Source organism: Amphimedon queenslandica, unplaced genomic scaffold, assembly GCF_000090795.2.
Source record: "Amphimedon queenslandica unplaced genomic scaffold, v1.1 AMPQUscaffold_13478, whole genome shotgun sequence".
Lineage (NCBI taxonomy): Eukaryota > Metazoa > Porifera > Demospongiae > Haplosclerida > Niphatidae > Amphimedon > Amphimedon queenslandica.
In genome coordinates, this window is record NW_003546286.1 from 53,113 (window position 1) to 67,053 (window position 13,941).

The 13,941-nt window shown below is 38.3% G+C and overlaps 4 protein-coding genes across 6 annotated transcripts in view; all 4 read right to left on the reverse strand.

Annotated features, from left to right (window-relative positions):
- Window positions 1–108: 108 nt before the first annotated feature.
- LOC109580775 (ankyrin repeat, PH and SEC7 domain containing protein secG-like) lies at window positions 109–2,456 on the reverse strand. The gene is made up of 7 exons (XM_019994311.1): window positions 2,278–2,456; window positions 2,074–2,229; window positions 1,392–1,567; window positions 1,176–1,335; window positions 932–1,110; window positions 589–853; window positions 109–287 (listed from the first exon to the last, which is right to left on the reverse strand). Exons 1-7 carry the CDS (start codon window positions 2,420–2,422, stop codon window positions 109–111), a joined length of 1,260 nt encoding a protein of 419 aa, XP_019849870.1. The 5' UTR covers window positions 2,423–2,456.
- Window positions 2,457–2,514: 58 nt separating this feature from the next.
- On the reverse strand, window positions 2,515–7,009 carry LOC109580764 (uncharacterized transmembrane protein DDB_G0289901-like). The gene is made up of 12 exons (XM_019994276.1): window positions 6,912–7,009; window positions 6,694–6,861; window positions 6,510–6,578; window positions 6,165–6,242; window positions 5,737–5,828; window positions 5,212–5,294; window positions 5,086–5,125; window positions 4,853–4,938; window positions 4,488–4,544; window positions 4,364–4,428; window positions 3,321–3,868; window positions 2,515–3,153 (listed from the first exon to the last, which is right to left on the reverse strand). The coding sequence occupies exons 1-12, from the start codon at window positions 6,940–6,942 to the stop codon at window positions 2,656–2,658; spliced, it is 1,815 nt and encodes a 604-aa protein (XP_019849835.1). The 5' UTR covers window positions 6,943–7,009; the 3' UTR covers window positions 2,515–2,655.
- Window positions 7,010–7,027: 18 nt separating this feature from the next.
- LOC105312053 (transforming growth factor beta-1-like) lies at window positions 7,028–8,422 on the reverse strand. The gene is made up of 2 exons (XM_011404386.2): window positions 8,060–8,422; window positions 7,028–8,004 (listed from the first exon to the last, which is right to left on the reverse strand). Exons 1-2 carry the CDS (start codon window positions 8,403–8,405, stop codon window positions 7,076–7,078), a joined length of 1,275 nt encoding a protein of 424 aa, XP_011402688.2. The 5' UTR covers window positions 8,406–8,422; the 3' UTR covers window positions 7,028–7,075.
- A 1-nt stretch (window position 8,423) lies between these two features.
- Window positions 8,424–13,941, reverse strand: part of LOC100633845 (BTB/POZ domain-containing protein KCTD3) — a 9,796-nt gene continuing 4,278 nt past the window's right edge. For 2 of the 3 annotated variants that reach the window (XM_019994273.1, XM_019994274.1), the window contains exons 15-19: window positions 12,887–13,033; window positions 12,447–12,543; window positions 10,671–10,803; window positions 9,545–9,593; window positions 8,424–9,292 (exon numbers count right to left, since the gene is read on the reverse strand). In XM_019994273.1, the coding sequence (XP_019849832.1) occupies window positions 8,598–9,292; window positions 9,545–9,593; window positions 10,671–10,803; window positions 12,447–12,543; window positions 12,887–13,033 (1,121 nt within the window). In that variant the 3' untranslated portion in view covers window positions 8,424–8,597. Of the gene's footprint in view, window positions 9,293–9,544; window positions 9,594–10,670; window positions 10,804–10,833; window positions 12,325–12,446; window positions 12,544–12,886; window positions 13,034–13,941 lie in introns of those variants that run through there. The other variant, XM_019994275.1, reaches the window with a different exon arrangement.

Genomic DNA, 13,941 nt, shown 5'->3' on the forward strand with positions numbered 1-13,941 from the left:
TTCTTAGAATACTGGCACACAAGTATTGAGTCCTGATAATCCATATGCAGCACAAGAGAGGAGAGTGATTGGATTGTTTGGTATGCTGATAATAGTACACATATTGTGCTATGCACCTATTGTTTCTTTTGCTGTGATTGAAGTATTCACTAATGCTCTATCAACAACAGCATATGCTGGAGCTATTGTGATTCTTTTACTTTTGACTACTCTCATCCCATTGGTCCAGTCATTCTTTAGAAGGGACATCAGAGATGCTATTGTTAAAGGTAGTAGCACTATCTTTGCTTTTATTAAGAGAACAAAAACCTAAATCATCAACTTTTTCTACGATGAAAATGACGAATGCTCCAATTATGTTTCTTCAATGTAAATACTCATTCAGAAAAAGGCTCCATTAATTTGTTTTAATACTTAGCATATTATAGGATTTTGTTTTATTAGTAATAGAATGCAAAACAAAAACACTAATTACTTGATGTGATTAAAAAATTTTCTGTAGCCATTTTTGGTAATAAATTTATAACCCAAATAAATTAATTGGAAATGACTCAAACTTCCTACATGGTATAAGGTATAAATGCTTACCTACTGCCCAGTGCATAGGAGTGTATTGATCATTATCAACTGCACTGATATCAGATCCATGATCCAACAGGCTCTTAATGGCTCCAACATTACCACTGGTGGCAGCTGAATGAAGCGGTATTCTTCCATGAACATCTAATTCTGTTACTAGTCCTTTCCTTTTCTTACAGAGCAGGCTGATTATGTCAGATGAAGCAATGACACTCTCAGCCGCCCAATGGAGACATGTCTTTCCCTCTGAAGAGTCTTTGGCCATTAAATTGGCCTACAATGAATGAATGAATGCATAAGAGCTTTTCCCCAGAATTATTGCTATGCAATTTTATGCTATTTCATTTCTCACTTTTTTCTTTACAATGAACTCCACACATGTTTCACTTCCGCTGGCACAAGCGTGCATGAGAGGAGTGAGACCAGAAGCATCAGTTAACTCAAGGACATCACTGCCAACCAAATCACATATTGCACTAAGGACCAATGATGAAGATACATTACTAGCGGCTAAATGAACTGGAGTTAGTCCTATATGAATATAGACAGTAATAAAATTTTGATGATCAAGATATTTAGTGCATTATAATATGTACCTCTAGCATCAGTGGCATCAAGAACAGATTGTTCTTTCTTTAATAATAGTCCTGCAATACTGGCATGCCCTTGCTCAGCTGCTGCATGTAATGGAGACTGCAAGGTCAGTGGGTCAATAACGTATGGGTCACACTCAAAAGCAAGGAACTTCTGACAAAGCTATAGAATACATTAAACATGCATAATAGCAATACATGTACTAGAGTACTGTATACTTTATAGCTTCCAGCTTTAGCAGCAAGATAAAGTGGGGCGGTTCCACTCTGTGTAGTATAGTTGACAAGTGCTGGTATTGTTTCTACCATCAGCTCTACACACTTCTCAAGACCATTTGTAATGGCCAAGTGAAATGTTGACTGTCCTTCTATATCACATATCGTTACATCAGATCCTAAAACAAGAGCATGAACAAACTATTCAGTGCTTCTGCAACCCACAGGGTTTTCCACAGGATTTGCATGTGTAGGCATAGTGCTCATGCAACTTCTTGTGAGTGGATTATCAAATTGCTCAAAAATTGGGCCAAAGACAATTTGACAAAAATGAAAAGGAGAGAGTTCCCCATTTTTATAATTTTCTCTGGTATACATGTACTGATGCTGTGTAGGAAGTTTGAACTGATTCCAATCAAGTTTGAATTTTTTATAAATCTTTAAAGTTGCTCAAAAATTGGGCCACAGGTGGCCAAATTTCGTCAAAAATGAAAAGGAAAGATTTCCTCATTTTTATAATTTTTCTGATACATGTGTTGTGTAGAAAGTTTTAGCTGATTCCGTTTGAATTTTTTAATAAATTTGTAAAGTCGCTCCAAATGCCATGTACTGTATTGTAGTACTTGTTATAACTCATGTTTAGCTCACTTTGTGGAAAACCCTGCCTGCATGTATGTGACCTTACCACATTCCATTAACAGCTCTAGTATGTCACTTTGCTTGCAGTGAGCTGCATAGTGACCAGCAGTACGTCCATAATGAGAGTCTTGAATATTTGGATCGGATCCAGCCTCCAATAGCATATAGACTATCCTGGAGTAGCTACCTCCTTGTGTGTTACCTACACAAGAGCACGATAAGTTCACATTGCAGCAGCCGGGATGCATACCTGCATAAGTGACCGCATACATTAGTGGAGTGAGCCCGTCTTCTGTCACAAAGTTAAGGTCCAGTCCATATTGAAGGCAAGACTCAAGCAAGTCTGGATTGCCTTCAGCGCAGGATTGCAAAAGAGACACTATTAGGGCATCCATGTTGCTTCCAACACCAAACCAGTTGCCAAGCAATTTAGTAGATTCATGAGCTGCTGAGCCACACCTTAATTTGCTTGCTGCATTGATTATGATTGAAATAATAATCATGAAAGGTTACTACTGATGAATCATAAATGCAATGATTGCTACAAAAAAGAGTAACAAAAGCTTAAATACAAATGGTTAAATGTAAATGTCAGGTGGTGATAACTCATCACCGTTGATGTTCCTTATTATGAATTTTTGTTCTTCTCAGACTCTGACTTCTTGCTACCTATCCTATACCTCTTGGAATTAGACCCAGCAGATGCTGTACTTTCTCTTTTTGTCCCACCACCTCCTCCTCCTCCTCCTTTCCTTCCTCCTTGCTGTCCACCAGAAACAGGAGGAGTAGCAGTAGAGAGAGACTTTGGCAATGGAGTTGCTAGTACTGTAGAAACACCTGCAGTCATACCGCCAGTGCTGGGTAAGCTAGTAGGAGGAGAGGCGATAGGAGCAGAGGGTGGAACTGGAGGTAGTGGGAGAGTGAGGGGAGACAGTCCCTGACCTCCGGCATTAACTTGAGCAGTAAGTGCCCTCAGCTGCTGCTGGGACTGCATCAATAGAGCCATGTGGAGAGCAGCTGGGGAAGCTGAGCCTGACGCTGTGAGGAGGTTAGTGTAAGCTGCAGCTGTTGATGACGTGGAGGGAGATGACGTGGATGGGAGTGAGAGTGGTGCTTGCAGTGGAGCCTATAAAAATAATGTTATTTAAACATTATAATATGATAAAAAGTTTTAAAATTTTGAGCTTGGCTATCTGAATTTTTTTACAAACTAGTGTTACGATAGGTGAAATTACTTCACCTAAAACAAGGCTAATAGAACGGTATACACTGCATACATGATAAAATACTCACAGGAAGACTGGTAGTTGCAGTATTAGAATCCAACGATGAAGATGAGCCCTTCTTTACTACTCCAGCAGAGGAAGACTGAGGAGGTGGAACAACCTGTACAAACGGCCGATTATCCAATTTAGTGACACGTACGGACGGAGTTGGACGCGTAACATGCCCAATGTCCGTTGTAGGAGAAGACGACTTTGCTGTTCTTTGGTTAGCTCCTCCCCCTCCCCCTGGTATAAACTCACCCTCTAGTGTAATGGTAGCAGTTCCCATTGAAGATACAGGTGTCAGCATGTACGAGGGTAAACCATCACCTTTATCAACTAATCCGCCTCTTCCCTTCCCAGCCCTACCTCCCCTCCCTCCTCCTCTTCCTCCACTGGCCCCTATATTTCCTCCTACTCCTCCATTTTCATTCCTTCCCTTTGCTCCATCTCCTATCACAGGCGGGGTCATGCTAGCAGTATTAGTAGCAGTATTAGTAGGAGTGGATTCTGTATCAGTCACATTACTATTGTTGGCCGTGTTGCTTTGCATTGATGAGCCTGTGGCAGTATCATCTAATTAATAAAACATAATTTAATATAATTCTATAATTGGTCTGTGTGTGCGAAAATAGGCATATGTGTACATTCGATCACAAGAAGATGAAAACACTCTCACTGTCTCACACCTAATTATGTTCCCTTAATTAAGTTTTGACGGCCAGAGGGTAGGTGGAAGAAAGGGAGAGGGGGAGTGCTTATGTGCAAAGTTGAAGGAAACATATGTTTCTTAATCAGATTGAATCAGTGTGCTACCCTTTCATCTCTTCATATAAGAACTGACAAGGAAGGGATGCATGTACAATGTAGGTGTCACTAAACAAACACTGATAATCAATGTGGTACACCATGGGCCCAAGCCAGAAACCAATAGTATAATGTCACTACACACACATCATGTACAAGTTGTGGATGCTGTATGTAGTGTACCATACATTGTACAGGTGCCCCCTTGGAGTGTGTGATAAACATTCTCATAGTAAACTATAAGTACATGTACATGTACTGTACCTCCACTTTTCTCTCCTCCTTCCTTTGCTGCTTCTGTATCAGACTCTGGTCCATCTCTCATCTTTCTATATATACAGAAAGGGAGAAGGAATCAGGATAGAGGCTACACCTCTCCTTCACTTACTTAGTAAATGTATTGAGTATCAAATCAACTTCACCAGAGGCTGGCACACAAGTCTGCCTGTGACAATTAATATACACATAAAAATGAACATCAATTCAATCATAGATATTAGAGACTGTAGTATACTATACATAGTCTCTAATATATATGATACAATAATCATGAAAGCAAATAGGTAGTTTATAATTATAAAATTAGTAAATGCAACAGCTTGACTTCATAATGTAGATGTACATACAAATGATGCCCATTAGACACAAGCTCTATACTATTACTATAATATATAAAGGAGTGGTGGGATATCCAATACCACTCCTGGTGGACTACATGTAGATTCCCTCCCCTCAAAGCCACCACTAAACCACCTTGCTTTGATTAGTGTAGAAGTGGCCACCTGTGTAGACTTATTGAATCTACACCTCAGCTTATAGAGAGAAGCCAGCTTGGAGAGCTAGATATAATAGGAAAAATTAAAAATAAAAGGTATAGAGAGAGTTTATGTATTAGAGTATAACTAGTAACTACTGTGTGTGTGTGTGTGTGTGTTTGTGTGTGTTACTGACAGATGTACTCATCAGTGAAAGACTAAACAACATACCTCTGCTCTCTCTTCACTGCCCATTGGAGGAAGAAGCAACCTGTACAAATATGATATATTAATACAATGTTAAAGCATTCGTAATACAATATTAATACACAGTGCTATTCTTTATTTAGTACTTACTCATTAGTGTAAGGGTCTTTGACAAAATCTAATAAAAGTTGATTGAGTCTTAGCATAAATTCAAGGCTTGGATTGCCATTCATCTACACAATAATAACAAACAGACAATAAGAACTAATAAAATTAATGTCTATTAGTAATAACAAATGCTAGCGGAGCATACAAAAATCACACAAGCTTCAATAGTAAGCAAATGTAATTTAAAATCAAAATAATAAAAATAATTGCTATAGATCTTTGAGGCTACAACAGGTTAAAATTTTTAACAACAAAAGCCATACATTACAAAGCTCATGAATGAGTAAACGATACACATGGGAGTATGGGAGTAATGGGACACACATAAAGGATCACATATATACATAAGAGAGTTGACAATTTCTCCATTCCTTCATAATGTTAATATTGTATAGGTTGCCATTAGTTAATAGACATAACAGACTCCAAAGAAATGAAATCATGAAAGCACTCACACACAGACACTAACCAGTAACAGACAATACTCAGACAACAGACAGGACTTACTCTTGAGAGGGCACAGAGAGAGTCGTAGTCACTAGAGGTGACATCAACCATCCACCACTCACTGCCTTTGCTTGTCTTCACCTTCTCATATTCTTATATTAATAATAATACATAATACATAATAGTCTCTCCGCAATATAAAAGAAAAAATTGTCTAAAAATACGGCTTCATTGCTATAGTCTCCTTGTCTGTCTGTCTATGTCTGATGGCTGTCTCCTTCCCTCTCTCCCCGCTGTCTCTCTTGTCAATCAGTAGAGTATTAATCAGTTATAGTATTAATCAGTACAGTATTAATGCTTTAATCTGTAAAGCATTAATGTGATATTAGTGTGTGGGTTGGTTGGGTGGTATGTGATGTCTTTGTCTGTACAAAGACATCAATGAGACCTTAGACAAAATAACAGACTCACACCACCACCATACTCACTGTATTGCCTCTTCCTCAAGGCTCGTATGTAACGCCGTGTGACCTTTTGTTCGGTTTCAAATTCTTTAAGACGTTTCTCTAATAAATAATGATAATAATAATAATAATAATAATAATAATAATAATAATATCATATGCTTTTCCATGAATCTGTAATGACTAATTACAACTTTTTAAGACAGGACTAAATCATTTGCATTGTATTATTATGTCCATAGTTATTTTGGAACCAACCCCTAGATAGCATCAGCACCCATTGTGCTACTCAACAAAGAGATTTCAATAATGTAATTTCGATTCATGCTAGATGCGGAAGTACACAACAGTCAAAAAGTCAAGACTGACCCATTTTTTTGATGCAGTCATCTTGATAGCGAGAGAGAATCTCGATACGACTTGCTAATATTCCATTTTCTGTTATCGTACAAGAGAAAAAATAAAAATATTAATACATGCAATCTTTGGCCAAACCCACAATTAATTAAGCACAAAATTAATGATGCTAGTACATAAAATAAAAGTCTTTTACCAACAAAGGATAGTCTTAAGAGACGCTGTAGCTCGTGACAGACGAGCAATATGCCAGTCGTCTGGGACTCGTGGGATCCTTTCAGTCGACACACGTTAGCCACGCAGTCAAACTGCTTCTCAAGTTCTTCAAAAGCTTTGGGCAAAGCTAGCCCTGGGATTGAAGGCTCTATAAATATTATAGAAAACCTTCAAAACTGTTTAGAACTTGACACAAACCTCCGCAAACTTTCAGATACTTTTCCGCCATTTTATTTTTAATTAAATGCGACTAGGAGTTAAAATAAAACAACATGATGACAATGCGACGATTAATTAAATTATTGATTAATTAATAATTATTAAAGATGCAATAAAATTCTTTCATGAATCCCTATACATTTTCATCTGCAAATGCAAGAAGTGATTATCATGTCTTCTACTTCTACTATTTCCAGTTCACCATTGGAGAAAAACATCATAGAGAGAGGGCCAAGGTCTTCAGGTGAACAGCAAGGCTGGGCTGCAAACGTTGGATTCGTCTGTTTGAATCCTTGCAAGAAAAGAGTTGAATTGCTTGCAGAGGGCCAGAAGTTTGGACACAATCCAGTGCAGTAATTAGAATCATATTCAGCCGGGAATAATATAAAGCTGTAATTGACGCCTAGGTCTCGCATAAAATTAATAGTGAGGGTCCTGACGCAACAGTTCGGTTCTTTTGGTCGAGGAAAACAGAAACTCGTATCAAGTTTTGGTATTGTTGCCGATGCTACCTGACTCTGACGCTTTGCCCTACGAGTCGATCTTGAGGCATCTGGTATATTCTCTGGTCTTGCAAAATTCATCACAAACTGGGAGCTTCCTATTTCTGTGGTGCTGAACTCAATGGCGGGAGGGAGGGGGTGACCTGTACTAGTGAGAGTAGGAGTCTGTATCTTGATCTCAAATGTAATTAATCCAGTGGATTCTGTAGGGTTCATCTCTTGCCATTTGAATACGGAGCGAGTGGTATCGAATCTAATGTAGCCATCAGTAGTAGCATCTACAACTCTAGTTTCAATGTGTCGCCTTCTTGTCTCTCTCCTTACGAAACCCTTGTAAATTACGCGAACGGGGAAAATGTAGTTGAGTTGTATCGTCTCAAAGTTCTTGAACAAATGTCTCCCTCTTTCAGAAACTTTTCGAAAGAGGATGAGCTCACTTGAAAAGAACTCCCTGCCCTCAGAGGTGGTGTTGATGGGGAATGTGAACTGGTAGCTGAATGGAGGGACTGCAGATGACTGAGGATGCACTTGCCTTTTCTTCTTACCAAAAAATTTATACGGATCATAGACTATGTAAAAGAATGATAGATAATGTTAAAATCAAGAATAATATGTGATGTTTACTTTGCAGTGAATAGAGGTAGGGTAAAGAGATGGCTTTAACCGGGAAGGTAGCAAAATTTGTAGTAGAGAAAGCATTTCGATCGAAGCACGGTGGCTTTCCCTCTGCCTGACGCATATTCCCCAGAGCCTGTACGGCTCTAAAGTCCGCTGCCCTTTCCTGAGAGAAGTTCCTTGATGCTGGTGGAGGCGGAGGGTTTTCCATACCCAACCTGTTGAGAAGCCCCCTACCAATGAGAAGTGTCCTTTCTCTCAGACTGGACTCGAAGTTGCAGGGAGCAGGCTCACTTGCCGAGGAAGCATGCAGCACAAAAACTAGCCATAGCACAAAGAAACTCGCCATTGGCATTGAAGAACCTCAAAGTTTATGATAACAACCACGATGGTCACTCAGTATTTATAGAAACTAACACCCACCAATAAACGTGGGCGTTCAATTAAAGAGTGTTAAAAACAATAAGTCACAATAAGGTAATGATGATTGTCTCATTATTTTTAATTTAAAATAATAATAATAATAATAATAAAATTGTTAGTATTTTTATGATGATTCACTAGCAATCCCATCAGGAGAGAGTCTAGATGAAGGTCTGCTAGGTACAAGTGTATTATCAGAATCAATAGAAGACACACTGGAGCTATTCATCACTAATCTTGCCCCACCATCACTCCCATCAAGGGTAGAGTCCTGACTACGCGGACGTGAGCTGGTTGTAGACGAAGAGGAAGAAGAGTATCTAGCAGTGGCATCTGAGAGGACACGTCTAAAACCAAGAGATTCTTCATCAGTCCCTTTATCGTCTTTGTCGTCTCCATCTCTTTGCCCAATGACCTCTTCATTATTATTATTATCATTATTAACAGCTGGCACATGTACCTCTTCAAATGGCCGAGGCTCTTCAGCCACGCCGGGAGAGGAAAGAGAAAGAGTAGAACCACTAAAGACACCTGAAGACCGTATATTCTGTCTGCCGTCTACAACAGAAAGTGGAAGGAGGAGGTCTTGTTCTTCTGGCCCTTGATTGTGTCTCATGAGAGGAGTTGATATAGGCGTGCCCATATGACTCACGGGAGCTGGGACTGGCTTATATCCTGGACACATTATACTGAGGAGAGAGGGGGAGGGAGACGGAGTCCGAGAGGGCATGACACTACTGGAGCGAGAGGCACCGGCCAGATCACAGTTCTTTAACAAATGTAACAGCTCTTGCTGACTCAGTGTCTTCTTCTCTTGATCTAAAAAGGACAATTAAGAATTGAGTACATGCAGGTGCTATTGTGTGATCATTAGCCAAAGCCACTGCCAATGATATAAGTCACACTGCTTATAAATATTCAATTTAACACATCTCCCTGTGTCTGCTTATCTTTGTGTATATATGGAATAATGGCTCATATTATTATACTGGTGCTGTTTTTAATTGAATATTATTTGCTTAGCTATTATTGTCAAATGTCAAAAATGAATATGTACTGCATTACTGGTACCTGGTGGTAGCTTGTGGTATATCTCCAATGCTGTAGTCAAGTCCCACAACTAGAAAAGAGAAGAGAGTAACTCACCCGATACTTAAAGATACGCTGTACATGTACACAGGATGATTCTATAGCCACTCATATACCAGAAGACTTACAAGCCATCACTGCTAAGTTGTAGGATTGCTTTGGATGTAAAAGATCTTAGAGGGACACAAACAGTGATACTTTCTACACGTCTTATATAAAATAAATACCACAAGCAAGCATATTGTTTACAGCTCTCTCATTATCATTAGCAAATCAAAAGAAACCCAATCCTCCTGGCAACAATTTGTAAAGAGTCACAACAGCAATGATGAATGGGTTCACTAGCAACTTGCCATGACAACCAGCTGTTACCAAAGAGACACACCTTGGTAACAAGATCAAAAATGAGCCTTTGGATATCAATTAGTCCAAAAAGGAGGAAGGAACACCGCTCATTATATATAAAGCAATTGATTGAGAAATAACATTTACATACGCACAATGGAAAGCAATGATACAGGAGTCATTAATAAAATAAAATTTCTGACTTGTTTGTATGCCCACTGCCCTCTTCTAATGCCACATGTTCAAGTATAATACTAATCAGTTTATAATTATTGCAATGCAATTGATGTTGGTATGTCCATGACCACATGTCTGTGTTGAGACAGAGGGCCCAGACTTACCCGCAAGGCAAGGAGCAACAATAAAGGAATAACAATCGCAGGGCAAATAAATAAATAATCAAATAATAATCAATTATTATTATTTAATAACAATAATAGCAATAATGATAACATCTCAAAGTTCACATTAATATTGGAATGTACTGAAGCTGTACGATACATAAAAACAGTACACATGCATACATACATGTACATGTAATTATACATATGTACATGTAGTACATGTACATGTACGTAATAGACAATGTAGAGATACCAAATAATAATAATAATAATAATACATATACATGTACATGTACAGATAAATATATCATATAGAACATAATATAGCATACAGTATTTATGTACATTGTACATGTAGTTTAACAAAGCCTCCCATACATGTACATGTACATGTATATCTACTGTGTATAATGTAGTACCTGAACACTACCGTTGACATGGCCAGTGAATATGAATCGTCTTGAGCGCATCCCAACACGATTGATGGCCTCGCACTCGTGAACACAATATGTAGTAATATTGGTACCATCAACAGAATTAATCTCACACACCCTGGAGGAGAGAGAGAGAGGGAGAGAGAGAGAGAGAGAGAGAGAGAGAGAGAGAGAGAGAAAGAGGGAGAGAGAGTGAAGGAGCAAGGCATTAAAAAAAACAAGAAAAGGGGCAGCAAGAGACAGAGGCGAGAAGCCAAGAGCAAAGTGTATAATCCATTTATATTCCATGTATCACAAGCTCGGCACATGCACGCATAACTCTATTAGCAACTCCATCCCTTCGATTCGTTAATTAGATCTCATTGTTGCTTGTGACTCGTTATTAGATAAAAATGAGAGACTTCAATGACTCAAAAGCAAAATAACTAATTGTTTAACTTAATCAAAATATTTCAAAGGTGAGAAAGGGAGAGAAAGCTAGAAAAAACAATACCCAATATATCCTACACCATAATATCGTACTTGGCTGGCTTTCCAAATCCAAATAATTGAAATAGGATTGGCTGCCATGGATACAAGGCAAACACAATCCCTTTTAAGACTCTCCAGCGTGACACAAGTCAACAAGATATGGACACAAACACAACACAATCAACACAAACAAACATATACACACATGCAAATTCTTCTAACAAGCATGCATGTACATGCACAATGATAATTTTGCCGACTGTATTTATAATAAGCTTTAGTATTTATCTTTTTTTTAGTATTTATCTGCTAAATGTGCATGGAAGTAAATAAATAAAAATTAAATAAATCTTGCTCATTTTGGTAAAATCTAATCCACACACATTAGCTGTAGGAAGACACAAAGACTAGACGCATGACAAAACAGCATTCATGTACACCATGTACACTGTACATGGACACGCAGCTCAAAATAATGTACACTCTGACATGTAGACTACTCATTCCATCTTTAATGATTAGTTAGGCCAATCCATTACTGAGAAAAGAAGAAAACAAAAAATCATACAATCAGCAGAAATGACTAAAAGTACATCTGGAGATGCAACATTGTGATATACAGGTATGCAACTGTACAAGAGGAAGAGTGATCCTGATTGATAAGATTAGTACATTATAGGCAATGGAATATAACATAATTATGATATACCGAGACACTGTCACATGTATTAGGGTGAGACTATACAAGTAATATACATGCATGCACTTTGCAGTACAGGAAGGATGATTGATAAGATTTATGCGATGGAATATAACACATGATTATACTGAAGCACTGTCACATGCACTGTATGTATTAACAGAATCATATTACATGTAATGGAGTACAAGCAAAGGGAAATAGAGTTCAGTATTATAACGCAATTATAATTATAATTATGTTCACTGTATGTGAATTATCGTCACACTCATACTCTATAGAAATGATGCACACTTGCATAATTGTACAATCCCTATTCATTTCTATTGTTTATTATCCTAAAGGACCGCTATATTTATTATAATCAAATAGAAGGAGCTCCCAAAAAACACTGTCACTGTATTAAGCCACAATGACGAATGTAACAGTCCCCAATTCCCTCCAACTTAATAATAGACACACACAAACCTACACAAACAATGATAACAATCAGAATAATATCATTTTATACTACACTGTACATGTACATCCTTTTGGTCCTTTAATTCCTTTCATTATTGGCTATATATGTATAGTGTATATAGCTTCACCTTTCACCAGTTGATGATAAACGTACAAATATCGTGTCAGAGTCTGGTATGACTCTCTGGACAAACACTTGCTCATCATCTCCTTCACCATAAGGACCTGATGGGGAAGAAACAGAAATCAAAGAATTAGGTGATGCATGTACAGCATGTACGTGTAAAAGAATGAGAGGGGGTTGATCAATTAGAAAAAAGGAAATGGAGAGAGATGATAAGGTTTAGCGAGAGATAAATAAGTACCCCAAATGGTAGCAGCTTCTCTTTCCTCTCTCAGTTCAAACTAATTTTAATAAAATTTAACAAACAAATGCCTTAAAAGACACAATCCTGGTATTCCCCACCAAAACAATGATTATACCCCCACTCAAATAAAAAAATATTAAAAAGGAAGGAGTGTGTATACACACATGTACATGTACGATGTGTGTGTGTGTTTTCCTTACCAATAGAGTTTACTGGGTAGTAGAGCGAGTGAGCTCCTTCAAGTGAGAGTACTTTAAACGAGGCAATAGGAGTTGAGCCAGGTTGAGTTGATATGCGTCCTCTGAACCTAGTGATCGTCCATGACCTGATGTGATTCTCAGCACAAACTAGACAGAGAGAGAGGGAGAGAGAGAGAGGGAGGGAGGTTGAGAGGGGGGAGGGAGGGAGGGAGAGGGAATAATAAGTTAATAACATTTTGTAGTTGAAAATTAGAATAAATTGTGAATTGCAAGACCCAAATAAGCAAATAAACAAGAGCTAAACACAAATGGACACGTAAAAGTGAAACAAATAAGGAAAACTCAAAAACATTACAAGTGAATGATCAATTACATCTCCACAGCACACACAGTATATAGTGACAAGCCTTATGAGCCACTCGCGTGACATACAGTATTAGACTAATGGAGCCATAACCCAATAATAACGACTAAACAATCTTTGCAATGCACGTCTGCATGGATAGATATGTCAATCAATAATTAAATAGTCAGACATATAGTAATGCTACACACTAAATGTTGGCTAATCCAGAAAAGGCATTGAGCTCAGACATTGTAGCTATTGGAAGGTTGCGCATACAGACACAGGTGGATGTACACTGTACTTGTATAGCAAGGGATAAAGGACAGTAATTGGATTGCTAGACATACACAAAATGAAGGTTACATAATAGACAAACATGAGGGGAGGCCATTAGGGATATTGGTCTCTGGAATGGGATAATCGAATCTGCATGACATACCAATTATTAGGTAACACTTTATTAATGAATTAAAGGGAAAACAGATGACAAACACAAGAGCCTTTATTTTATAATAGTCCCTTATTTATCATCCCCCTCCCTCCCTCCCCCTCTCACTCTCTCTCTATTTTGTCAACTTTTAATTATTTCTCCTCTTCTCTCCCTCCCTCCTCTCTTTCTCTCTCCCTCCCTCTACCTCTCTCTCTCCCTCTCCCTCTCTCTCCCTCTCTCTCTCACTCTCTCTCTCCTCTCTCTCTCTCTCTCTCTCTC